Consider the following 24,603-nt stretch of genomic DNA (forward strand, 5'->3'; position numbering starts at 1 on the left):
GTCTCATTGGCTGAGCTGTCCCAGGCAAGAAGAAAATCATTCTTCCTCTGTTGGCCAATAATAGGGTATTAATTTTAACATCAGCTTGTAAATTTTTGCAAAAAAAAAATCAGTTGGAATTTTCATAGGAATTGTGTTTCATGGGGATCAATTCGAAGAGTGTTGCTACCATAACAATATTGTCTTCTGATCCATGAACATGGAAAGATTTTCCATTTATTTAGGTATTTTAAATTATCTTTCAACAATATTTTGGGGTTTTCAGAGTACAAGTATTATACTTCTTTTGTTAAATTTATTCTTAAATACTTTGTTCATTTTGATACTATTGTGAATGGAATTGTTTTCTTAATTTCATTTTTGTATTGTTCATTGCTGGCATATAAAAATACAGTTGATTTTTTATGTTGATCTATACCCTTCAACCTTCTTGAACTTATTTCTAGTAATTTCCTAGTGAGTTCCTCAGGATTTTCTAATGCAAGATCCTCTCATCTACAAATAATTTTACTTCTTCCTTTCCAATATGGGTGCTTTTTATTTCCTTTTAATGCATAGATCTCTTTTCATTTCCCCTTTAGGAGGAGCCTGGTATGCCTCATGAGTCAGCAGAGGATTTGTTTCATTTCAATGTCGGGGGCTGGCATTTCTCGGTTCCCAGAAGCAAACTTGCTCAGTTCCCAGACTCCTTGCTATGGAAAGAGGCTTCAGCACTGACCTCTTCAGAAAACCAGAGGTTGTTCATCGACAGAGATGGTTCCACATTCAGACATGTGCACTATTACCTCTACACCTCCAAACTCTCCTTCTCCAGTTGTGCAGAGCTGAACTTGCTTTATGAGCAAGCGCTGGGTTTGCAGCTGATGCCTTTGCTGCAGGTAAGATATGCTTATCTTTCAGGAGTGGTGCTCAATAATATAGGCTTTACATCACTAAAAATTTGTGTCCTTTTATATATTGGTTGCTGAGATGATCCTCTAATGAAAAAGTGTGATGAGAGAGTTAAAGTAATAAACAGTACACTGGAAATGCATGTTCTGAATAAAGGATTTCATCCTAACTCTGCTTTATACCAGCAGTCACCACAGACCCCCGGATAGACCTTTCCATCCCCTGAGAGGGTGTTCTTAACTCTTAGAAATCCTCATTTAAGCTTCTCCTTATTTTTGTTGTTGAATTTTGAAAGGTGAATACACTAGAAATTATAGGATTTACTACATGCACTGTGTCTGAGATTTAAAATCTGAAAGATGTGTCAGACAACATTACTTCTCATTGTGCCTGTTAGGTACACAGTGTTCACTTACAGCAAAGCAAAAAGTCCTGCAAACTGCAGAATCTTTCCTTTGTCTTCACTTCTCTGTTTTCCAAGACTATTCTTTTCTTGGTGTAAGCGCTTTAAATACGTTTACTTTGAAACCATCACAGTATCACCAGAGAACATTACCTTCTTTCCTAATTCTTCTTCCAACTACAGAAATCATTTCTATGGTTTATCTTAAGTAATTTATTTTTTGTTTTTGAACAATGACTTTTTTTAACCTGGAAGAGCTAAATATTATAACTGGGAAGGACCATTGGTCTTGCTCCATATTAATCCCACTGTCTGGACAAGGTGTTGTTTACTCTGTCTTCAGAAGCACTGACTCAACAAGCCATAGTGCAGCTCAGTGTGCTACCAACTATGCCTCCCCAACACCTCCGAGAGTAGAACTGATGTAGTCCCTGCATATCTGGGTCATATAGGATCGAGACCATTTCACAATGCATGCTTTTATGGACACTGTTTACTAAATCAGTATTTAATATTTAAATGGTATTATATATTTGGAAATCAAAATCCATATACTCCAGTGCAAATTGTTATATATTCTTTTTATTTTTTTTAAGTTTCCCACCTGAAATAAAAATTTTTTCAACTATCCCAGGAACTGAACACTAGAATTGCTTACAATTGCTTCAAATTCACTTAAAGGACCTGGAATGTCAAGATAGCTGCTGACTTTTTTTTGGCTGCACCGTATGACTTCTTTCCCAACCAGGGATCAAACCCAGGCCCTTAGCAGTGGAAATGCAGAGTCCTTATACTGAACTGTCAGGGAATTCCCAAGCACCATTTAATGGGGGAAAGGAGGGATTCAGTTGTTGCAGAAAATCAAAGAGATCTACGCAACTTTTTGAAGAACTGTTTTAAAGAGCACATGGCTATTACACAATTTATCAAGCCCTCTAATTCCATTGATGTCCTTATTTCCCAAATTGAGACAAAATATATTTGGGAAGCAATTTCTAAATGGGAGGTAACAACTCAGCAGCCAATGAATTGGTCCAGTTCCAAAGCTGCAAGTTGTGTGAGCAGTAGCAGTATTTGAAGAATCATATGGATCTGCCTCCCAAAACAGACCATAAAACAAGTGCTTATGTTTCAGAAATGTTGCTCTCAAAGAAATAAACATTTAGGCCAACCCAGCTTAAGTGGTATTTATTCACTGAAGCAGAGTGTAAATACAGCTGGAGAAAAGACAGCAATCTCCAGCAAATCAATAGCCTCACACATTTCCATCACTTTCCTCACTGTTAAGCGCTGCCCACGTACTCAGGTTCTTGCCTAAATACAGTTTGCTTGGAGAAAACGAAGTTTGCTAATTCTTAAAGACCCTTCTCAGGCAGCTGACTTTAATGCATTTAGCCAGTATTTACTGAAAACTTTCTAGGTACCAGACATTATTCCTATGGGTTTTAAGGAACACAGAGGATGATCCAATAAAAATATAATGTTAACCACATTTGTGAGCCATATGTGTAACTTAATTTTTCTAGTAGCCACATTAAAAAAAAAGCAAGTGAAATTAACAATATATTTTATTTAACCCAGTATATTTTAATATTATCATTTCAATATGTAACTAATATTTTCTTTTTTATAAAGTATTTATTTTTAATTTGTTTATTTTTGGCTGTTCTGTTCTTCATTGCTGCACATGGGCTTTCTCTAGTTGCAGCAAATAGGGGCTACTGTCTATCTGCGGCACATGGTCTTCTCATTGTGGTGGCTTCTGTTGTTGTGGAGCATGGGCTCTCTGGAGCACAGGCTCTAGGACACTCAAGCTTCAGTAATTATGGGGCATAGGCTTAGTTACCCTGCTCATGTGGAATCACCCCAGACCAGAGGTTGAACCTGTATCCCCTGCATTGGCAGGCAGATTCTTAGTCACTGGACCACCAGGGAATTCCATGTTATCTGTATCTTAAAATTAATATATTTTACGTTCTTTTCATGTACCAAGTCTTCAAAATCTGATGCATATTTTACACTTACAGCACATCTCAGATTCAGGCTGTCACATTTCAAGTACTCAATAGCCACATGTTGGACAACACTATTCTAAATTGTTCTAACCTGTTCAGTTCAGTTCAGTCGCTCAGTCGTGTCCGACTCTTTGCGACCCCATGAATCTAACCTGTTAGTGCTGCTCGTTGTAGAGTCCTTGAGAATTAGCCCCTAACAATAAAAACAGGACTTTGCCTCCCACTAACTAAAGTTCCCATGCTCTCAACATGTGGCATATCCTACTCAGGATTATCTATAATATATTAAGTTTTGTTGGAAAACCATACAGGAACCAACTAGTAGAATGAGATGGGAAGCCTCTGGAGGACAGGTGGTTGAGCTCACAGATACTACTCTGCTCTCTACCCTTCCTCATTCCCTCACATCCCTACCCTTTATCTCTCCCATTCCTCCTTGCCATCTACCTGCCCATTCTACCTCCTTCCTGCCTATAGCTTTGGCCTTCAAAGGGCACACTCAATACCTAATATTGTCTTGATTCTAAGTGTAGCATTAACATGTACTGAGCACCAATCACAGACCAAGTACTGGAGACACAGATTGAACTATAGAGTCATATAAGGTCAGATAGAGGCATGTGCTATGAAGAATAGAGCAGTGTTTCCTGTGTAATAGTGAAAGAGGAGGACATTTCTATATTCTAGAACTTCTTGGGGTTTCAGAATGTGTTTATATGATTTTATATTTTTAAAAAAATTTTGGTTCACTTGTTTTTTATTTCTTGGCCACATTGCATGGCATGTGGGATCTTAGTTCCCCAACCAGGAATTGAACCCACGCTCCCTGTATTGAAAGGGCAGAGTCTTAACCCCTGGACCACCAGGGAAGTCTCTGATTTTCTCTTTTTCATGTGTAACTTTTATTTATTCTATCAGTCACCACCCATATAGTACTGGAATATGTTGAAAGAATAAAGCATTTATATCTAATCTGTTTTTTAATATACAGTTGTGTAGTATGTCATAACAGAGAAGGCAATGGCACCCCACTCCAGTACTCTTGCCTGGAAAATCCCATGGATGGAGGAGCCTGGTAGGCTGCAGTCCATGGGGTCGCTAAGAATCGGACACAACTGAGCGACTTCACTTTCACTTTTCACTTTCATGCATTGGAGAAGGAAATGGCAACCCACTCCAGTGTTCTTGCCTGGAGAATCCCAGGGATGGGGGAGCCTGGTAGGAGGCCGTCTATGGGGTCACACAGAGTCGGACACAACTGAAGTGACTTAGCAGCAGTAGCAGCAGTATGTCATAAGGAGATAGCAAGTGACTGAGGTCAGCTACTCCTTTAGAAAGAGTGGTCAGGGCTGGATTTATTGAAGGCAATATTTGAGCAGAAGACTGAATGAAAAGGGGATAAATATGGAGATGTCTAGGAAAAAGCTTTGAGGCATAAGAACAACAAACACAAATGCCCTGAGGTTAGAATGGCTTGGAAGAGGCAGACTCAGCGGCCATTGTCAGGTGCAGTGAGAAGCAGGGAGATGCCAGGACTTCCCTGATGGTCCAGTGGTTAAGACTCCACACTTCCACTGCAGGGGACGAAGATTCAACCCCTTGTCAGGGAACAAAGATCCCATTTGCCACACAGTGTGGTGGGGAGTAGAGAGATGTCAAAAGTAGATGAGGTTAGAAGATGTTACAGATCAATCTTGCAGAGCTGTATAGGCGACTATACAGGATCTATTCTAAATGTTATAGGTAGCTTTGGGCGATGTTTAAAGAAAGAGATAAAATTATCAAATTTAAAATTTTAAAAGATCATTATACCTTGGGTTAAACAATCGTTGTCAGGTACAATGTCAGAAACATGAGCAACAAAAGAATTAGATGAATTTTGAATTTCATCGAAATTCTAAAATTTGTGCTTAAAAGGACACCATCGAGAAAGTGAAAAGGCAACACACAGAATAGAATGAAATATTTGCAAATCACTTATCTGATGAGGGACATGTATCCAAAATACATAAAGAACTTTTACAACTGAACAACAAAAAGACAATCAAATTTAAAATGAGTGAAGGGGATTTCCTTGCTGGTCCAGTGAAAGTCCACTGGAGATTTGAGAGTCCGCCCTCCAATGCAGGTGACACGGGTTTGATCCCTGGTCCAGGATGATCCCACATGCCACGGAGCAAATGGGCCCATCTGCTACAACTACTGAGCCCGAGCTCTAGAGCCCATGAAGGACAACTAATGAGCCCATATGTTGCAACTACTGAAGCCTGAGGGCCTAGAGCCTATACTCTGCCAACAAGCATAACCACCACAATGAGAAGCCCACACACTGCAATGAAGAGTAGCCCCCACTCACCACAACTAAAGAAAGTCTGCACTCAGTTACAAAGATCCAGTGCAGCCAAAATAAATTTTAAAAGTATTTGAATAGACATTTCTCCAAAGAAGATATACAAATGGGCAATAAGCACATGAAAAGGTGCTCAATATCACTAGCCATCAAGGAAATGCAAATCAAAACCACAATTAAGTTACCACTTCTTACCCACTAGGATGCCTCTCATTAAAATGACAGTAACAGGTGTTGGCAAAGATAGAGTGAAATTAGAACCCTCATACACTGCTGATAGGAATGTAAATTTGTACAACCTCTTTGGCAAGCAGTCTGGAAGTTCCTCAAAAAGTTAAACATGGTGTTAACCCAGCAGTTCCGCTCCTAGGTATATACCGAAGAGAAATTAAAACCTACAGAATGTCCACACAGACACTTGTAGACAAATGTTCATAGCAGAATTATTCATAAAAGCCAAAAAGTGAAAACCTGTATGTTCATCAGTTGATGAATAGACAAACAAAATGATATATTTATACAATGAAATGTTATTTGTCAATAAAAGGAATGAAGTACTGATACATGTAACAATGAAAATGAACTTTGAAATGTTATGCAAAGTGAAAGAATCAGATGCAAAAGACCGTATATTGTATGATTCCATTTATATAAAATGTGCAGAATAGGCAAAGAAAGTTACAAGGACAGAAAGTAGATCAGTGGTTGCCTAAGGCCAAGGTACAGGATGAGAAGGATAAAGTGAGCAAAAATAGGCAATGGACTCTTAAATGAGCATAGGGTTTCTTTTTATGATGTTAAAATAGATTGTGATGATGGCTGCACAATTCTGTGAATATGCTCAAAATTACTGAATTGTATAATTTAGGTGAGTAAATTTTTCTTTTGTATATATAATATGAAATTTATTCACATTACATCTCCTGCATTGGCAGGCAGATTCTTTATGACTACCACCACCTGGGAAGCCCATATAATATGAAATTTATTCACATTAGAAATAATATGAAACATTTCAATAGAACTATAAAAAATCATTAACTTCCGGCTTAACATTAGGAGTCAGCAAACTATATCATGGACCAAATTCAGCCCATTGCCTTTTCTGTACAACTTATGAACTAAGAATTGTTTTTACATTTTTAGATGGTTGAAAAAAATCAAAAGAAAAATATTTGTGACACATAAAAATTATATGAAAGTCAAATTTCAGAGTTCTGAGGTGCAGGCTCAGAAGGAAAAATCAGGAGTTTGGATTTGAATATATTTAGTTTGAGAGGCAAGAAAATGTTGCTCGTTAAAAATCTGGATGGTGATGGGGGCAGGCAGCCAGATGTATAGATCTGGAATTCAGGGAAGCAGTCAGGTCTAGAGACATAAATTTGGAGTACTCAAGGTTGGTATGTAAATCCTCAAGCCTGGATGGTTAGGAATGTCGTATCTTGTTCACAGGGGGAGCATAAACTAGTCATTACAAGTCTGCACATTAATGCCACAGTGCCTCCTAGATTTTTCTGTGTAATTCGGGAAGTCCCCTTTATGTAAATGTAAGCTGCTCCAAGCCTCACACAAACTATCAGTTTGGTTGGGAGTTGCAGCTGCTACTGCAAAGTGTGAAATTTTTCTTCAGGATAACTCACAAGGCTTCAAGGTTCATGGCAGATTGTTGATTTCCTTTTTCTTGCCTGCCTGAAGTCCACCAAGGACTTAGTATGTTGACAGTACATGCTAATTGTATTTCCTTTTTCATGCCTTCTGAGGACTTGTAAGTTTGGAAACTTAAATTGTTCCACCTGTGAGTGTTCTGCTGCTGCTGCTGCTAAGTCGCGTCAGTCGTGTCCCACTCTGTGCGACCCCATAGACGGCAACCCACCAGGCTCCGCTGCCCCTGGGATTCTCCAGGCAAGAACACTGGAGTGGGTTGCCATTTCCTTCTCCAATGCATGAAAGTGAAAAGTGAAATTGAAGTCGCTCAGTCGTGTCTGACTCTTAGCAACCCCATGGACTGCAGCCCACCAGGCTCCTCTGTCCATGGGATTTTCCAGGCAAGAATACTAGGGTGGGGTGCCATTGCCTTCTCCGGAGTGTTCTGCTACCAGCAAGCAAACCAAATAGGCCTGCAGCCCTTGTGCTCAAGGGGGCCTCTTTATGTTGATCACACAAATGTTGATCACACTTTAAAAAAAAAGACCACTGACAAGTCTCACATTTCCAATTTCTTATGATAAGAGACAGATTACCACTGTGATCTTGTAAAGGAAGATTTCATAAATAGCAGATACTTACCCCAACAGTGTACCTCATCTATGGATGTGAGTAAGTGGACAACTCAAGTATAAATGCTTCAACATGGCATCAGGGCTCCTCACAGGACAGCCCATCTACTTGTCCTGGCTCATGTTCCAACACATAGATAAACCTACATGCATGCATAGACACACATGCATGCAGACATGCTCACACTCAAACACACACACACACACACACACACCTCTTAATGTCCAGTTGTGTCACTGAGCACCCTAAATGCTTCCTCTCAACACCTTTTCATTTGCTGTTCCCTCTTTCTAGAACACTTCCCCTTCAAGAATTAGCCGAAATGAGGCCCGTAGGAAGACTAGCCTGATATTTCCAGGTAGTTTTGCCTCTGCACTCAGATCAGTGCTAATTCTGTTGGGATCATGTATTCATGTCTTCCTCCCTCACTAGCTTGTATTCTTTTCATGTTTACATTCCCAGCATCACAGGACTGGGCCTATAGCAGGTGTTTAATAAATAAGTGCTGACAGAGCACTCAATGATGTATCCAAGACGATGTGTGAAGTCCGCATCTACTTCAGGATGAGGGGCTGGAGCTAGCAGTGGAGACGCAGGTTCGAGATGCTGATAGGTGTGTCTTATTTGGCTTGTTTGGCTGATAGCATCTATTCTGCGTATCCTTTTGTTCAACCAATCTTGCTCCTCTGAGCTTCCAAATGGTGCTGGCCCTTCTTGTCTTTACAAAGCAGCTGGAGATTTGCAAGCTCCGCCAGGCTCTCTTTTCATCACATTTCTTCCAACAGCCCTCATCAGAGCATAAGGCTTCTCTGAGCACTGCTGCTGTTTTGGAAAAGCTTGGTTAAGTCCCAGGACTCTGCCAGTAGGGCATTTGTCAGCCATCTTTTGGCAGCTGTGCATACACACACTCGCCCCCATGCCATCAGTCTGATGTTACTTCTGATTGACATATGTTTCCACTATAATCTGAGCCAAAAGCAACATTAATTACCTTGTGCTAGCAGTTAGCTATTTGAATTCGGGTCTGTATTTCCCTAAAGAAATCCGCCTTCTAATAATTTCTGGGTCATAACATATGAAGAGTAAAAGTACTAGGAGTAGTATTCAGGCAGACAAAAGGGTAATTAAAGTCCATGGAAGACCAGCCACACACACTGGCAACTTTAGTCAGCAAAGCCAAGGGGCAGCTGAAAGCATAAGCTTTCTGAAGTGCCCTTCACTCATTCATTCATTCCACAAAAATACATTGAGATCCCACAAACACTACTGTGGTTGCTGTAAATGCAGCAGAGAACAAAACAGACACGGTCCTCATAGTCTTGAAGGTTATATATATTTGGGGAGACTGGCAGATGGTAAATAAACAAGTAGGTGTTACTGACAATAATAAAGCAGAGTAAAGGGGTAGGGGTTCCATGGATTCTTAGAGCAACCAAATGGCTTCCCATGAGTGGAAGGCCTTATATTTCTAGAAATCAGAGCAAAGATCGGCTGAGAGAGTTTAGGAAAATACCTAGTTGAGGCTCCTGGGTCTAATGCATGCAGCATGTTCTTGACTGGCAAGAATTGCAATCCTTGTAGATTTACTTGTTTGGGGGTTTTTTTCCCCCTGTTTTAGATTTGTCAAACACTTCTTGGAGGAAATGATACTGCTCACACTTTACATTAGTGGAAGTAGCAGGAAATGGAGACAATTTATAAAAATTTCATACCATTCCTTCAACTAGCACACCTCTCAATCTAGTTGAACTCTCACTTCTGACCTGCCCCAAAGGACACACCTGGGTACCAAACAGCACTTCCAAATAGGGGATTTAGGTCCATCCTCAAACAGGTTGTTCTCCTGGGTGGCATTTCCCTCCCCCAAGATGTCCCCTCCCCAGAGGCCAATTTAGAATTATTTAAGAGCGCCATTGTTCCTTCCACTGAGATATAGAATCTCAGAATTTAAATCTGCAGATGAACTAAATGGCCGGTTCAGGTTCCTGTGATCTGGTTAGATTAGGATATTCTTGGAATGATATGATGTCTCCTGCAAGCTCTCACTAGTTTCACTTTCTTTCCATACTACTTCAGCCTTTTGTTGTTGTTGCCAGGTCTCAGCTACAGCAGGCAACCATTTCTCAAATGAATGAATGACAGACTCTCTTCTGCTGTTTCACATATGCACTTTTTTCTTCCATTGTATATTGCCTCCAGGAAAGCACTCCCCATGACCCCACCATTATCCAGTCCTTCCACAAATCCACCAGCCACTCAAAGTGAGGAAGATTCCCCACTGTGGTCCCCTCCTTTTGCCGGTCTTAAGCAGTTATGGGGGTGCAGTTTATAGCCATGGCCACCAGAGGGCTCTTCTCAAAGCTCAGGATTCCTTGGGCAGCTTTTGGAGAGCACCTGTGTAGTAAGCAGGTTCTTTAATTAGCTTCACACTGAATCTGAGGTGTTCTGTCCATTATGAGACTCTTAGAGAATGAAACTGGTCATGTGCTGCCTTTAGAGGACTATTTTTTAATGATTAACTATAAATTACTCTTAAAGTTGTATAAGATAAATTTTTATCACTCAAAATTATAAAGCAGAAAAAACTGCTTCAAAATCATAAAGGACATTGAAACATGTATATTATCATATGTGAAACGAATTGCCAGTCCAGGTTTGATGAATGATACAGGATGCTTGGGGCTGGTGTACTGGGATGAACCAGAGGGATGGGATGGGGAGGGAGGTGGAAGGGGGGGTTCAAGATGGGGAATACATGTACACCGGGGCAGATTCATGTCAATGTATGGCAAAACCACAAATAATTTTAAAAATTTAAATAACAAATAAAATATCATATTATCAAAAAATCATAAAGGAAATATTCATCAATATTTTGAATAACAGCATATCATCTTAGAGACTTAACTTTTTACCTACATTGAGTGAGTGACTCAATTTATTTCAAAACACTTTACCGAATCCTAGTATTTTATCCCAGAATTGGTAGATATTTACTTGGTTTAAAAATTTCAAAGCAATAACCTTCTTTATCTAATAGACTCTAGATAATCTGAAGGAAGGGAAACACCATCTACGTGTGAGGCCTGCAGACATACCTGTTGCTGAGAGAGCATCTCTGAACTACTGGCGAACGTGGAAGTGTATCAGCAAACCCTCAGAATTTCCTATAAAAAGCCCAGCCTTCACAGGTATCACCACAGGTTAACCTTTTCTGAAGCCCAGATCGGCTTCCCTTCTCCTCACTCTAACAGAAGTGGAGAATGCCCTGATTTCTGAACTAGTTCTAAATGATTTATCTACTTTCCTGTCATCTCCTTTGATTTTGTACCTGCCACATGCCCTCTCTATGACTGCTTACCCACTGGAACTAAGCATCCTTCTCCATGTTCGTTCCTCTGCATACTGGTTTCACCTGGGCAAGGCTCGGCTGTCCTCCACCCAGTCCTAGTGGTCAGGGAATTCTACCTTCAAGTCACCTCTAACCACCACACAAGGAATGTCTCTAAATGATCACTGCTTGGTGGGTGCCTTATAGTATAGACTCACCTATTTGAGACACAAGAATAGATATTCATGATTATTGATGGGTTTAGAGCTTTGGGGAGAGTTAAAAGGATCTATTTTATCTGTAGGTCATTTATTTTATCTGTAGTTGGTTTGATCAATTAGAAACAAATGGGTAACCAGTATGAATTTTTCAAAATTATTTTTCCATTACTTTAAAAAACTAAACTTCTCACCATAGCCCACCCTAGGCCCTTTCTTACTATCTTAACTTCGTTTTGGCCATTTCCCTCCCCCATGCCTTCCTAAGCTCTGGTCACCTTGGCTCCCTTTCATTCCATGAATCCTGTAAGTAATATCTCCCCAGCTGGAAACCAGTATGAATTTAATGACTTTAAGTATATGAGCCAAAATTTCACATGTCCCACTTCCCTTCACTGTAGAATAGATAGATTTCTCTTGCCCTGTTCCCCATCACACCCTTGCCAAACCTAGGGTTACACTGAAGGGAGTGAGAAGGAGGAGGTATCTGGCAGGGACCATCTCTGGGATGACCTCTCCAGCTTCCTCTGGGCCCCCTGGGCCAGTGAGTGCCCCCACCTCTGAGAGCCCTGACCTCTGGAAGTTGATGATGCCCTTCTGCACATTTTCCTCCAGGCCTACATGATAAGGCACCTTTGGGACTCATGGATACACCACTATTAGACACAGAAGAGGAAGTGCACTACTGCTTCCTGCCCCTAGATCTGGTGGCCAAGCATCCAAGCCTGGTGACTGAAGACAACCTGCTGTGGCTGGCTGAGACCATGGCCCTGATCGAGTGCGAGTGCGGCGAGTTCCGCTTCATTGGTGATTGTTTTATCATGGGGGAGGGGAGGGGAGGTGTGTAGGGGTGGGCGGATAGGGCCCATCCACCCCTCCTGACCCCACACCCCTTGGAGGCCCAGCTTGGGGCTTAGGGCCTCAAGACCTTTCCTGAGCAGAGCTGGTGGAAGCATGACAGAGACTTCTTGGAGGCAGAAGGATTCCCAACATTAGGCTGCCACTAGCTTCAGGGCTATTATAGTCCCTGTTCATTTTGGAAGGGCCTGGGTGTAAAGGGGCACTGGAAACCACCTGTAGTGGTATCAGGGGCCATAAGCATTGATGTGAAGGGCAAGACCCTGAGCAGAACTCCAAACTACTCTTTATTTCTCTGCTTTTATGTATCCATCTAGGCTGTAGACCTCAGTTTCTCTTGCCATAAAATGAGGAAATAGAGTTGTTTCAAAGGATAGTCCCTTCCTGTTCTCATTTGCACTAAACTCAGCATAAAAGGGAAGAAGAGGGGATGGTGAAAAGTTCCCCCAAATCATTGCAGAAGTGTCTGCTTGAGCTAGTGGCCTAAAGAGGGATAAAATTTTCAACCCTAGACAGAAGAGAGCGTCTGTTCTGCACTGCCCAGGACAGGCTCTGGTGAGGTATTAACTGAACTGACTCTAAGATGCTGCTGCCGCCTAGACGAACAGGGAAGGAAACACCCAAATGGTACTGGGGCCCAAATGCCTGGAACCCCAGCCTTTCCTATTCAGAGTCACCTGGGAAGTTGTTTATAATATGCTTCTGAATCTTGAAGTTGATTCACACAGGACAGTAGCGTTGGCTCCATCTCTGCCTCCCACACTGCAGTCCAGGCAGGGACAAACTGCAAATGCCACCTGCCAGCCCAGGCTCGCCCAGGCCCTTCCTCTCTAAGCGACAAGACAACTCTCTCTTTTGGAATGACCTGCTCTTGGGTCAAGACTCATAGGGTAAGTCTCAGGGCCAGTGTGCTCACCAGGAGAGCCTGCTTGGCTTGGGAGCCCGAGGTCAGGCCATGGGAAGCCACACCCACGGACTCAAACACAGGAAAATAAAGTAATTTGGGATCTTTCACCTTGAAAACCACAGACTGAAAGCTAATCTAACCAGGTATGTTCAGAAATTGTTTCAGAACAAGGAGAGCCTAGGATAAGCTGCAGCATCAAAAACCTGCCAAAATCTGGACCTACAGTTAGATCACAAATAACCTCCTTAACCATTTTGTTTCCCTTTGCTTTTCAAGTGAATTTTCTCCGCTCACAGAAGATTCTGCTACCAGATAATTTCTCCAACATAGATGTGCTTGAAGCAGAAGTGGAAATTCTGGAAATCCCTGAGCTCAGTGAAGCTGTGAGGTTGTACCGAATGAACATGGGTATGTCCCCAGGGGAAATGTGCCCTCCCCTTGACATCCTGGGGCAGTTTGGGCTTTGACCAGAAAAGCCAAAAACAAACATCTTCCCTTCAACCAACCACTTTGGTTGCTGGTGACAGAAGCGGGTGTTTTGGCTGACTTAGAATCTGAGAAGAGAAATTTCAGCCTGAAACCTGGCATGCCCTCTGTCTGCTCAGTCTTCCCACTGAAATGTAGGTAGCTCAGCCCAAACTGGCTGGGGAGGGAGGCTGGGCCTGAGGGCAGGTTTCCCAAGTTCAAGGGAGGTCTGCCCTTCTTTTGGACAAGTCAAACAATTGGGAGCTTGTAACTAACCCCCACCTGCCACTCCCATCCTTCTTCCAGGCACAGCTGGAGGGATGGGAAATTCTTGGGCAAATTCCTTATAGTACTTCAGTTATCCCACCCATCCCCAAATTCCCTTGTCCTTCCTACTTCGAACCCCTGGCTGCTGTGCCTGTTTCTGCCTGCTCCTGCTACTTCCTGACCCTGGTCCAGTCCAGGCCTTCAGGGTCCCAGTCCAATCTCATGCTAATTTGTTCCTCACATTTTTTTATTAGCCTTTCACCATCTCATTTCCAAACCCTGCATGTCTATGGAAGCTACTGTATATATCGCAGGAGTCAACTACCTTTGCATGGCCTCAGCGGGCATTATGAGAATGCATAGAACTCTTACACATGTGAAGTTTGGCCTGCACGTTGCCAGATATTTATTCTGTGGGAATCAGATCTTTCCTGCTTTGAGGCCCAGTTCTTCTAGACTTCTCCCCAGGCAATTGGAGTCCTATCCTATTTGGGGGTAGTAGCATCCTGCAGCAGGTCTCAGGAGCATCTTAGGATCTTCCAACCCACTTCAGAGGGTGCGAGTTCAAACCTCTCCCCCAGGGCTTCTGTTCCTCGGAGAATAGAGGTCAGAGAGCTGAGCAGAGTGGGGCCTGCTGCTCAGGAGTTATGTGAAGTTGGAAGGGAGGCATGCTGCTGGACGGGCTCTGTAAGCCATCAGCCCCCAAAAACAAAACCTGGTTTTTTGCCTTTCATAAAGCACCGTAAGTAAGGGAAATAGCCCTGGTAGTCTTGAAAATAGAGCCCCCCACCTAGCTTTGCTGTTTGGGGCAAGGTACTTAGTAACTAACTATGTGCTCTCAGGACATAGTTTCCTCATCTGTGATAGGAGGAGAATACTACCCCTCCTGCAGGGTTGCACACAACCCATAAAAATCACCTGGCAGCTTGCCATTGGCCCACGGGGGCCACTGGGACAGGCTCACGTAGACTGAGCATTATGGCCACTGCAGGAGAATAGTTAGCCAGGAACAGGAACACCCAGCCTAACAGTAACAACTAGACAGTGTGCCGCGGGAAAATTCCGCCCAGGCTTTTAGGGACTGTGAGTCTGGGAAGCCTGTAATGATATCAGATTCTCTGCTATAGTTGTCGCTCTTTCAGTTCAGTTCAGTTCAGTCGCTCAGTCGTATCCGACTCTCCACAACCCCATGAATCACAGCATGCCAGGCCTCCCTGTCCATCACCAACTCCCGGAGTTCACTCAAACTCATGTCCACAGAGTCGGTGATGCCATCCAGCCATCTCATTCTCTGTCGTCCCCTTCTCCTCCCACCCCCAACCTTTCCCAGCATCAGAGTCTTTTCCAGTGAGTCAACTCGTCGCATGAAGTGGCCAAAGTATTGCAGTTTCAGCTTTAGCATCAGTCCTTCCAATGAACCCCCAGGATTGATCTCCTTTAGAATGTCGCTCTTTACCCATGGATAATTAGAGCAGAGCTTAGAACTAAGGGAAATTCCTGCTGAGACTGGGCCCGATGGCTGTTGTTCTGAAATTCAGGTGTTGGCGATACAGCAAATTAATCCATCTCCCACACCCACCTCACCTCCCAACGGATAGTTTTTGACCACAAGCAGACTGAATATAAAAACTATACTGATGTTCAGCAGATTCAGATGTGGCTGTGCAAGGAAATAAGCTCCCACTAAGCCTCTTCAGTACAGATTCAAGACAGCAGTTGGAAGCAACACCCAAAGCTTCCAATACTGTTTTGACCATGAGCACCCTAGGAGTCACCCCTTTCTCTCCGGCACAGGTGGCTGTTCCCGGACCTCCTGTCCTCCTCCAAGCCCTGGGAAGGGGGGCCGTTCAGCAGGCCTAGAGTCCGTGAAGCCACTGTACATGATGGCCCTGGGTCTGCTTGTCAAGTACCCAGACTCCGCACTGGGACAGCTCCGCATCGAGAGCACGCTGGATGGGAGTAGACTGTACATCACTGGGAACGGGGTGCTCTTCCAGCATGTTAAGTAAGGCCCTCCTTAGAGAATGTTTTGCCCTACTCAGGCTGAGCTTTACCTTTCTCTCGGAACCACCCAGGGGCCCTGTCCATGAGTCAGAGGAAATACAGGACAAACCCATCATTTTAGCCACTGCCACCATCTGCATCAGTACCACCAAATCTGGGCCTCAGAGGATGGGGCTGGTGCCAAGGTGTACTGTCCCTAAGGTTCAAAAGTCTCAAACTGTTTCATATTTTCATCCTCTGCAATCCATCACTAGTTCTAGCCCTGTGCTAGGTCCAAGGTGGCCAGGCCACAGCCACAACACTCAGGGTGCTGGATATTCCCCCTCCTACAAAAATCCTCCCCAAGAACATACAGAAAGTCCAGAACCAGGGGTGAGCACCCTGCCCCCCACCCCAAGAGCAAGGCAAAATAGTCTTCTTGAAGGAAGTGATACCTGGCCTATGCCCTGGGGAATGAGCTGAGATTGTTCCTACTAGTGCTGGGCATGGATTCTAATCCTGTTTTATAGAAGGGTAAACAGGTTCTGAATAGAACTCTCTTAGGCTCACAAAATACACTGGTACCAAACTAAAGATAGAAGTGGCTTTTCCTGAGCACCTGCGGAGAGAGTCAGCCAACCTCAAACACTGTCTTACCCCAAAGGTGGGGCCTTTGTGACCCATCCCCATCCATCTCTCCCAGAGATGTCCCACCCTGAGGTCACAGGGCACAGAGGGCAAAGACAAGTGCCTTTAGAGGCGGTGGGGTTGATATTCAGGTCCCTAGCTTCTTTCCTGGGCATACAAGGTTATCAGTTATCTCCCAAACCATGACAGGCTGCCACTCAGTGACTGAGATGTCTTGGGGCGGAAATAGAGTGGCTAGGCCCTGGCCTGGATTCTGGAACCCAAGACAGGGCCTGGAGGCTTGCGACTAGTCGATTTAGAGGGCTTTGCTGAAACAGGTCAAGCTCAGCCCCAAAAGGATGAGTCTATGTGTCCAAATTTACCCACTATGAGACATCAACAGAAACCAGTTAAGGAAGTGATGTTAGTGGCCACAGGTTTGAGTCAGTGTTTAGGGAAAGACATTCTAGATGCTGAAGGTTGACAGGCTGGACTCCCTTGGGGTGCAGTGCTGAAGCGCTCTGTGACAGGGCTTTCCTCTTGGCAGGAACTGGCTGGGGACTTGCCGTCTGCCCCTGACTGAGACCATTTCTGAGGTGTATGAGCTCTGTGCCTTCCTGGACAAGAGGGACATCACCTACGAGCCAATGAAAGTGGCTCTCAAGACTCATCTGGAGCCACGGACCCTGGCATCCATGGATGTACTCAGTAAATAAAGAAGCTTCCCAGTCTGGATGCAGCATCAGAGGAGGGTCTAGGGGATAGGAAAGGAAAGATAAAGCTGGCCAGAGCCAGGAACTATAGATGGAACAGGAAAGGCAGAATAACATTTGTGGGTTTTGCCTAAAAGGAAACTTTCATGTTAGGTGACCCCCTCCCCACACCAAGCCCACAAGTAGCCTCAAGTAGTACAGGCTGAGCAGCGCAGACGGGCCCAGTGGGGGCTGCATGGGTCCCCAAGGGCAGGCCCGCTCTGGCCCTAGGAGCTGACACTGTGCCCCTTGGGTCTTCACAGCCATCCAGAGAAGAATGGTCCCTGGGTTCATTTAACAGAGGACACGGAGGCTCAGGGAGAGAACCTGCTCATATTATGAGATTGTGGTCAAGCTGTGATTTAAATCTGAGTCTAAAGCCAATGTTGTTTCACCAGCTGCCTTTAACTGTTTACTAACAAAAAGTTTTATATCAATTTATGCTATATTACTATCATTCAGAAACAATATTTATTGGAGTACCTACCATAAATCAGGACATCAGATAACACTAGGAGTATAGAAGAGAGCAAAGCAGACCCAGTCTCTTATTTTCATAGGGTTCACAGTCTAATGATATACCTCTTGGTTATATCATCTGTTTTTATACCCTTCATTCATGACAAAGTTCACTAGAAACTGATTCTCAAATACCAGAACAAAGCCTAAGTCTAGTCATCCCCAGGAAAAGGGTCATGAATTCACCTTCCTAGAATAAAGCCTATTCTCAAGGCTTGGTCTCTGTAATAATTTGATGAGAGGCTGGGTCTGTGATATCTGCCAAAGCATAAGCACAAACATACAGAGGGACTCCTAGCTCCAGTCTGAGTGTCCATGTGGAAAATTACACACTCAGGACACACCCAGCCAGAAACTGAAGGGCTTAGCAATGTAGGTAGAAAGGAACATTAGTCAAGCTTTCTTGGGAGAGGTGGTCCAGGGGTAGAACAGCAGTGCCCTTGGGGTTGGTGGCCCTCCCCCAACTCAGAATCACCAGCTGACCCTCCAAGCTACTGTTCTAAACCCATCTCACCACCCAGGATACTCTATGGTAAGCCACAGGGAAGGCCTGAGGAGCAGAGAGGGCTGGTGTTAGGGATTTATGCTTCTCAGAGTAGGCAACAAAATACGACTGATGAAGATACTGAGTCTTAACATGTGATATCTTGTTGACCAAATGCCCTACCTAATGTCCTTCTGGCCACGTGACATGTTCCCTCTCATTGGTTTCCTTAGATGAGGAGTGGACGGCAGAAATCACTGTGTATTCCTCCCAACAGATCATCAAAGTTTATGTTGGAAGCCACTGGTATGCAACCACCCTGCAGACCCTGCTGAAGGTACTGCTGGCCTGAGGCTGCCCTCCTCTCCTTGCGGCTTCTGTGGCTGAGATGCTCTGGAACCTGTCACTGACCTCACTCAGCCACCAGCACCTGCTTAGATCAAGGATTTTCCCCCTACTCCTAGGTCCAGAGTACTCTTACTGCATGAGCAGCTGACTGGGAAAGCCTTCAGGAGTCTGGGTAGGGAGGGGCCTGGACCAAGGCAGGATGTAGGGTGACGTCCCCGATGCCTCAAAGGAGTGGTTGAGGAGCCAGCAATACTTCGAGCAGAGATGACATGCTTCTCCCTGGATGCTCTGCTCCTCCTTATGTGTCTCCTTGTGGCCAACAAGACGGGGAGATAGAAATCCCAAAGCCTCTGCTCTGGAATGGGTGGGAAAACGAAGACTGCCCTACTCCTTAATGAGGACATAGCCCTTTAACTAACAGACTAACAGACTAACTAACTAACTGACTAACAGAGTCTGATATCCAACCCTTTGCAGTATCCAGAACTGTTGTCCAACCCTCAGAGAGTGTACTGGATAACATACGGACAGACCCTGCTGATCCACGGGGATGGCCAAATGTTCCGACACATTCTCAACTTCCTGAGGCTTGGAAAACTATTTTTACCATCTGAATTTAAGTGAGTGCAGGAAGGAAATCATATGATGAAACTCCCATCCCTCTGCAAGGAGGAAATTTAAGTTTGCAGCCTTGACGGAGCAGATTATGTTATTTCCAACATGTGAACTGCTGTTCAGAGCAGCTGCTCTGGAGGCCAACAACCCCATCCCCATTCCCACCCCAGATGCCCAGTGTGACCTCTTCTTGTCATTCACAGGGAATGGCCCCTCCTCTGCCAGGAGGTGGAGGAATACCATATCCCATCTCTCTCAGAAGCACTTGTCCAGTGTGAGGCATACAAGTAAGGAAACCACTCCCTTGACACCATGATCTAAAGTTTGAACCTTTACATGCCTCTTGGGAATCCTGTCCTAAGTCCCACCTCCCAGTAGGACCTGCTCTCCTTAGGGTTAAGGGGGTGTGGCAGGCCCAGGACCTAAGCAAGGATCTAAGCAAAACTCTTTCAGGCCCCTCCTCCCTGAGTGAACTCTCAGCCAAAGGGCACACCTGGTCAATGGACTAGTGGAAGCTTCTGCTCACTAACCAAACCCTCTTGGGATCTGCAGGTCATGGATCCAGGAGAAAGAATCTGAAAGTGAAGAAGCTTTTCCCATCAGAAGGCTGCATGTGGTAACAGAAGGGCCAGGGTCACTGGTGGAGTTCAGCAGAGACACCAAAGAAGTAAGTCCCAGCCTCCTCCGGTTTGGTAGTGTCCTGAAAGGGCACCTGCACAGGGCTCAGGGGGCAGAGCCTGCTACTGGGGAGCATGGCAAAATGAAAGAGGCCCACATGGCTCTGGCACAGCGACTGGTTTCTGAACACAAGTAAGTGCTGGCCGCATCAGGCCGGGCACGCGGATATGCCCCTTTGGTGTGTGAGGGGCCCCTGGGCTGGTTACCAACCCCACTCCAACTGAGCAGACCTCAAACGTTAGACCCATGTGGGGGCTGCAATTGTTCCAGGTAAGCAAGTGAAGTCTTAAGAGAACCAGCTTATCAGATCTTGGGTAAGGCTTCAGTGTGGAAATACAACATGTCCAGAGCTGCTGTGCCCTCTCCCCAGACCACGGCTTGCATGCCAATGGAGTTCCAAGACTGCAATAACCGAACTCTGTGGAACAAGACCAAGGGGACCCTGGCCAGGTCCAGCCAGATAGAGGAGGCTGAACAGTACTCTCGGACAATCCAGATGTCCTTGTGTCGAGGTGCTAAGAGGGCAGGTAATCCCAGCACATACGCACACTGTCCTGGCCTATGTGCCAACCCTAGACACTGGGGGGGCCACCCTGAGAGTCCTCCCAAGAAGAAGTGTACCACTGTCAACCTCACACAGAAATCTGAAACCAAAGACCCTCCTGTCACCCCCATGCAAAAACTTATCTCCCTGGTAAGGGAGTGGGACATGGTCAACTGCAAACAGTGGGAATTCCAGCCACTGCCAGCCCCCCGGAGCAGCTCCTTGGAGGAAGCCACCTTGCAGCACTCCTCAGGAAGTGAGGCTGTTTCCCAGCCCAGCACCTCAGCTTCCTGGAAAGGCCATTCCACAGCCTCAGAGAAGGACCCAGGCCCACAGGCAGAGGCTGGAGCCGAAACCAAAGACAAGGGGCCAGAGCGAAACTTTAATCCATATTTCCCCATGAAAAGAGCTGTCACCCTGAAGGACTGGGGCAAGCAGAGGTCAAAGGAGAGAGGTGAGTCCTGTACCATCCTTGACCTAAGTCCCATTTACAACAGAGAAGGCAAACCTTGGCCAAAACCACCGGGTGAGTTAGTGATTAAAGGAGACTAGAACCGCGCATTCACTGCTGCCAAGCAAAAGGCCCAGAAACGACAGGCACGCTGGCACGGCCTGGGGGCTTGGGAAGCCACATGAGGCATATGAAAGGAAGGACCTATAAAGCAGTAGGAGAACAAAGAAGGGTTCAGGGGTGAGGAGTCAGCAGAGGAAAGGAGAAGTCTTGGGTGCTTGTTGAAACCTAAGTCATGGGTCTAGCAGCTGGAAACCAGTCTTCATAAAGTGATGAAAGATAAGGCTGAAGACATTAGGAATCAGGACAGGTCTTGTGGGTCAAGTTCAGGACCTGGTACTTTGTTCCGATCCTAAGTGGAGCAGTCAGCCACTGAAGCATTCTATACAAGGGAGCAAGCACAATCAGGTATGCATTTAGAAAGTTTGTTCCAGGGGCAGAGGAAATGCAATAGCAGGAGTTAAGTGTTGGAAGTGCCAAGACCATCCTAGGTGAAACAGGTTAGGCAGCTGGAGGAAACAGGAAAGGATTGGGCCAAGGAGGGGACAGGTCTCTGATTCGGGTGACTGCAAGGGGGTGGACAGTTACTGAGGTGGAAAGGAAGGGAGTAGGGCTCGGGGAAGAGGACACAGTGCGTATGAAGTACTGATGGGTGTCCAAGGGGAGAAGTCCAGGAGACAGGAAGGTATATGGGGACCAGGCTGAACAGAGAGGAATGTGTATGGTGAAGTGAGGAGCAGGCCAGGGAAGTGGGCTGAGAACGGCTGTTATGGACTGTTTCCTCTGCTCTCTCAAAGCCCTTTCTATAGTATTCTGTCATTTTCTCTTTCAATGGCTTGTGTCATGCTTGGAGGGGTCTTCCTGGGTCCTGCCTGTGAGCCCCCAGTTGGTTTGTCAAGCATGTTCTTCAGAGTAGACGTGCATGAGCAACCCCCTCCCCCCGCCGCAAAAGCTCATCTCATAATTTTAATTTCCAGTCGCCAGCTGGGTTGTGATCAGCTCTATTTACTACTAGCCTAGTTCAACAGATGATTTGGAAAGTTCCTTGGAGTTCTGAAATTGAGGATGTGGCTTGCAGTGATTCCAGGGCGATGAAGAGAGGAGAGTTAGAACACGGCCCTGCCAGCCCAGGCTCCCGCTTCTGAGAAGCTGGAGGCGAAGGCTGGTGGCTGACTGCACTGGTCTGTTGCCAGAGGTCTCCTCCCTACTTGAGATCTGATGGAATTTAAGAAGTGCCTCTCCCCATGTTGTTTTCACAGGAAGTCCTGCCCCTGAGCTGTCCCTGCCTGAGGCCAGTGAGGGGGACAACATAGGGGTCATCCTCAAGGTGACCCACCCTCCCGTGGTGGGCAGTGATGGCTTGTGCATGTTCTTTGAGGACAGCATCATCTACACCACGTACATGGACCACCTCAGGCGCACGCCACCCCCAACCAGCCCCCAGCCCCGAGGTGAGGCTCTGGAGCCGGGTCTGGCCCAGCCCATGGGCAGATGCCTGAGTCCCCAGCCAGGTACTCCCTGGAAGCCCTGCACTTCTCCCCCTAATCGAGGCTGGCTCTAAGGCCCTCGCCATGGCAGATGTGGCCACACCCCATCTCTCCTCCACAGAGGTGACTTTCCTGAGTTTCTCTCTGTCCTGGGAAGAGATGTTTTATGCACAGAAATGTCACTGCTTCCTGACTGACATCATTCTGGATTCCATCCGACAAAATGACCCCAAAGCCATCACAGCCAAGGTGGTCTCCCTGGTCAACCGACTGTGGGTACGTGTGATTGGCCCCAGGCCCTGTTCCTTCTCCACTGTCCCCTTGCTTCCACAATAATAGTGCAAGACAAGAGGGAGCAGTCAAGATGGGATTGAGGGAGCAGCTAGGGGAAGAGATCAGGGGCAGAAGGGTGGCAAGAAGGGTAGGGACCGGAAGACAGGGCGGCAGCATCTGGGCCGAGCCATGGCCAAGAGGCAGTTTGAAGTGATGGTACCCCTTGACCTCTACGGCTTCTGCAGGCCCAGAGAAACCCCTGCTCTGCATCCCACTCTAAGGGGCTGAGAACAAATGTGTGTCAGGCTGTGGCCTCCAGCCCTGCCTGACTGGGGGCTCTTCTGGCAGACCCTGCACATAAGCCCCAAGCAGTTTGTGGTGGATTTGCTGGCCATCACTGGATTCAAGGATGACCGGCACACCCAGGAACGCCTATACAGCTGGGTCGAGGTGAGGGCCACCTGCACCCCACGGGAAATGGCGACCCTCTGGATGCCTCAGATGGACACAGTCTTGCTGCGTGAGGGCCAAGCCAGTGCTGCCCAGAAGGCGAAGATAGGGAACTAGAACTCTAGTCACTGGTCCCAGGGAGGGAGGAACAATGGCTGAAATTAACCTGTCCAGAGTGGTCAAAAAGCAGTATTTGGGTCACTACTTTTTGTAGATTTCTCCAATGTTTACCAAATTAGCCTTCATCACTAACAACCCTGACCAGGGATGCACATCATATGAGCTCATTTTGGGGTGTTGAAATCAGAAACTATTGGCAGTCACATGCTTTCAGTGAGTTATAGATACCAACATCACCTGCTCAGCCATGATGTCAATACTTTTGTATTATACATTCCTTTTCTACTTAAGCTGCTATAAAGCAGTTTTTACAAAGAAAATTCTTCAATAAGGGCAAAGGAATGACTCAGGTTTTTGTTGAGTCCTTAAAATAATTTTAGGATTCAAATTTTTATTTGAACGTTGGAGGTGAAAAAGATTTGGCTAATTTTTCATTAATCTGGTATTTCTGTAATCAACACCTTTCACCATAAACATAATAGTGCCAAGTTACTAGCCTCTGCCTAGTCTGTTGACTGGAAATGAAGTCAGCATCTACGACTAGAAAGTGGAAAACCAGTGACAGGAAACATGCACTTTTGATCCTCTATTCGTTTCATTCTGTTCCCTGGTAGCCACTCTGAGCCCCAGGTCTGTGAGATGCCTTTAGGCAGAACTGAGGTCAATAGCACCAGCTGGCCTTGCCCCCGACCCTGCCCCCACCCAGACAGGAGGACCTCACAAAGCTAAAGTAGCAGCCAGCTAGGAATAAGACCAGCCTTTCCTTCCAGCTCACGTTGCCTTTTGCCAGGAAATATGGCCGCTGTGTGGACCTGCTCATCCAGAGGGGCCTGTCAAGGTCTATCTCTTATTCTGTCCTCAGCAAGTACTTACAAGATGGCTAAGGTGCCCAGCCATGCTTGGGGAGATATGCTGCCCCCACATCCCACCCATCCCATCGCCAAGATGCATTTTAACCAGGGATGTCCCCACTGAAGGGTGCATTATCAGTTTATTTTTTTATTTTAAACAAATAAAGAATAAATCACGAGTCAAGGGTCTGGACTCCATCTCTGAGAACCAAAGACCTTACAACCAGTGAAATAATCTTATACAACTCCAACTGAAAGCTATTCAGAAACCTCTGAGTCCATGTAACCAAACTGGACTGGGGAGCTATGGCAGACTAGAGGAAGAGTCCAGTAGGGATGAGCCTGGCTTTGAGACCCGGAGTTGGGAAGCAGTGGCAAG

General features: G+C 45.6%; 1 protein-coding gene across 2 annotated transcripts; it reads left to right on the plus strand.

Annotated features, from left to right (window-relative positions):
* The first annotated feature begins 586 nt into the window (after positions 1-586).
* Positions 587-24,403, plus strand: KCTD19 (potassium channel tetramerization domain containing 19). Of its 2 annotated transcripts, XM_055412556.2 has the most exons (15): positions 587-878; positions 10,977-11,127; positions 12,101-12,292; positions 13,527-13,658; positions 15,777-15,987; positions 17,140-17,300; positions 18,581-18,684; positions 19,173-19,315; positions 19,514-19,597; positions 19,863-19,977; positions 20,359-20,986; positions 22,303-22,494; positions 22,652-22,806; positions 23,152-23,253; positions 24,144-24,403. In XM_055412556.2, exons 1-15 carry the CDS (start codon positions 594-596, stop codon positions 24,255-24,257), a joined length of 2,769 nt encoding a protein of 922 aa, XP_055268531.2. In that variant the 5' UTR covers positions 587-593; the 3' UTR covers positions 24,258-24,403. The 2 variants fall into 2 exon arrangements, with proteins under 2 accessions (XP_055268531.2, XP_088686402.1); XM_088830276.1 differs by having other exon boundaries at positions 23,152-24,403.
* Positions 24,404-24,603: the final 200 nt, after the last annotated feature.

The sequence above is a fragment of the Moschus berezovskii genome, chromosome 22 (assembly GCF_049115385.1).
Source record: "Moschus berezovskii isolate FMDL1 chromosome 22, NW_MosBer_1.0, whole genome shotgun sequence".
Taxonomy (NCBI): Eukaryota; Metazoa; Chordata; class Mammalia; order Artiodactyla; family Moschidae; genus Moschus; species Moschus berezovskii.

What these genes read in the sequence shown, in the direction of transcription:
- KCTD19 (XM_088830276.1), top strand. Translation starts at nt 594, where the DNA reads ATGCCTCATGAGTCAGCAGAGGATTTGTTTCATTTCAATGTCGGGGGC. An exon ending in GTTGTACCGAATGAACATGG is followed by an intron (nt 13,659 to 15,776) that starts GTATGTCCCCAG and finishes TCTCCGGCACAG; the next exon opens with GTGGCTGTTCCCGGACCTCC. An exon ending in TTTTTACCATCTGAATTTAA is followed by an intron (nt 19,316 to 19,513) that starts GTGAGTGCAGGA and finishes TGTCATTCACAG; the next exon opens with GGAATGGCCCCTCCTCTGCC.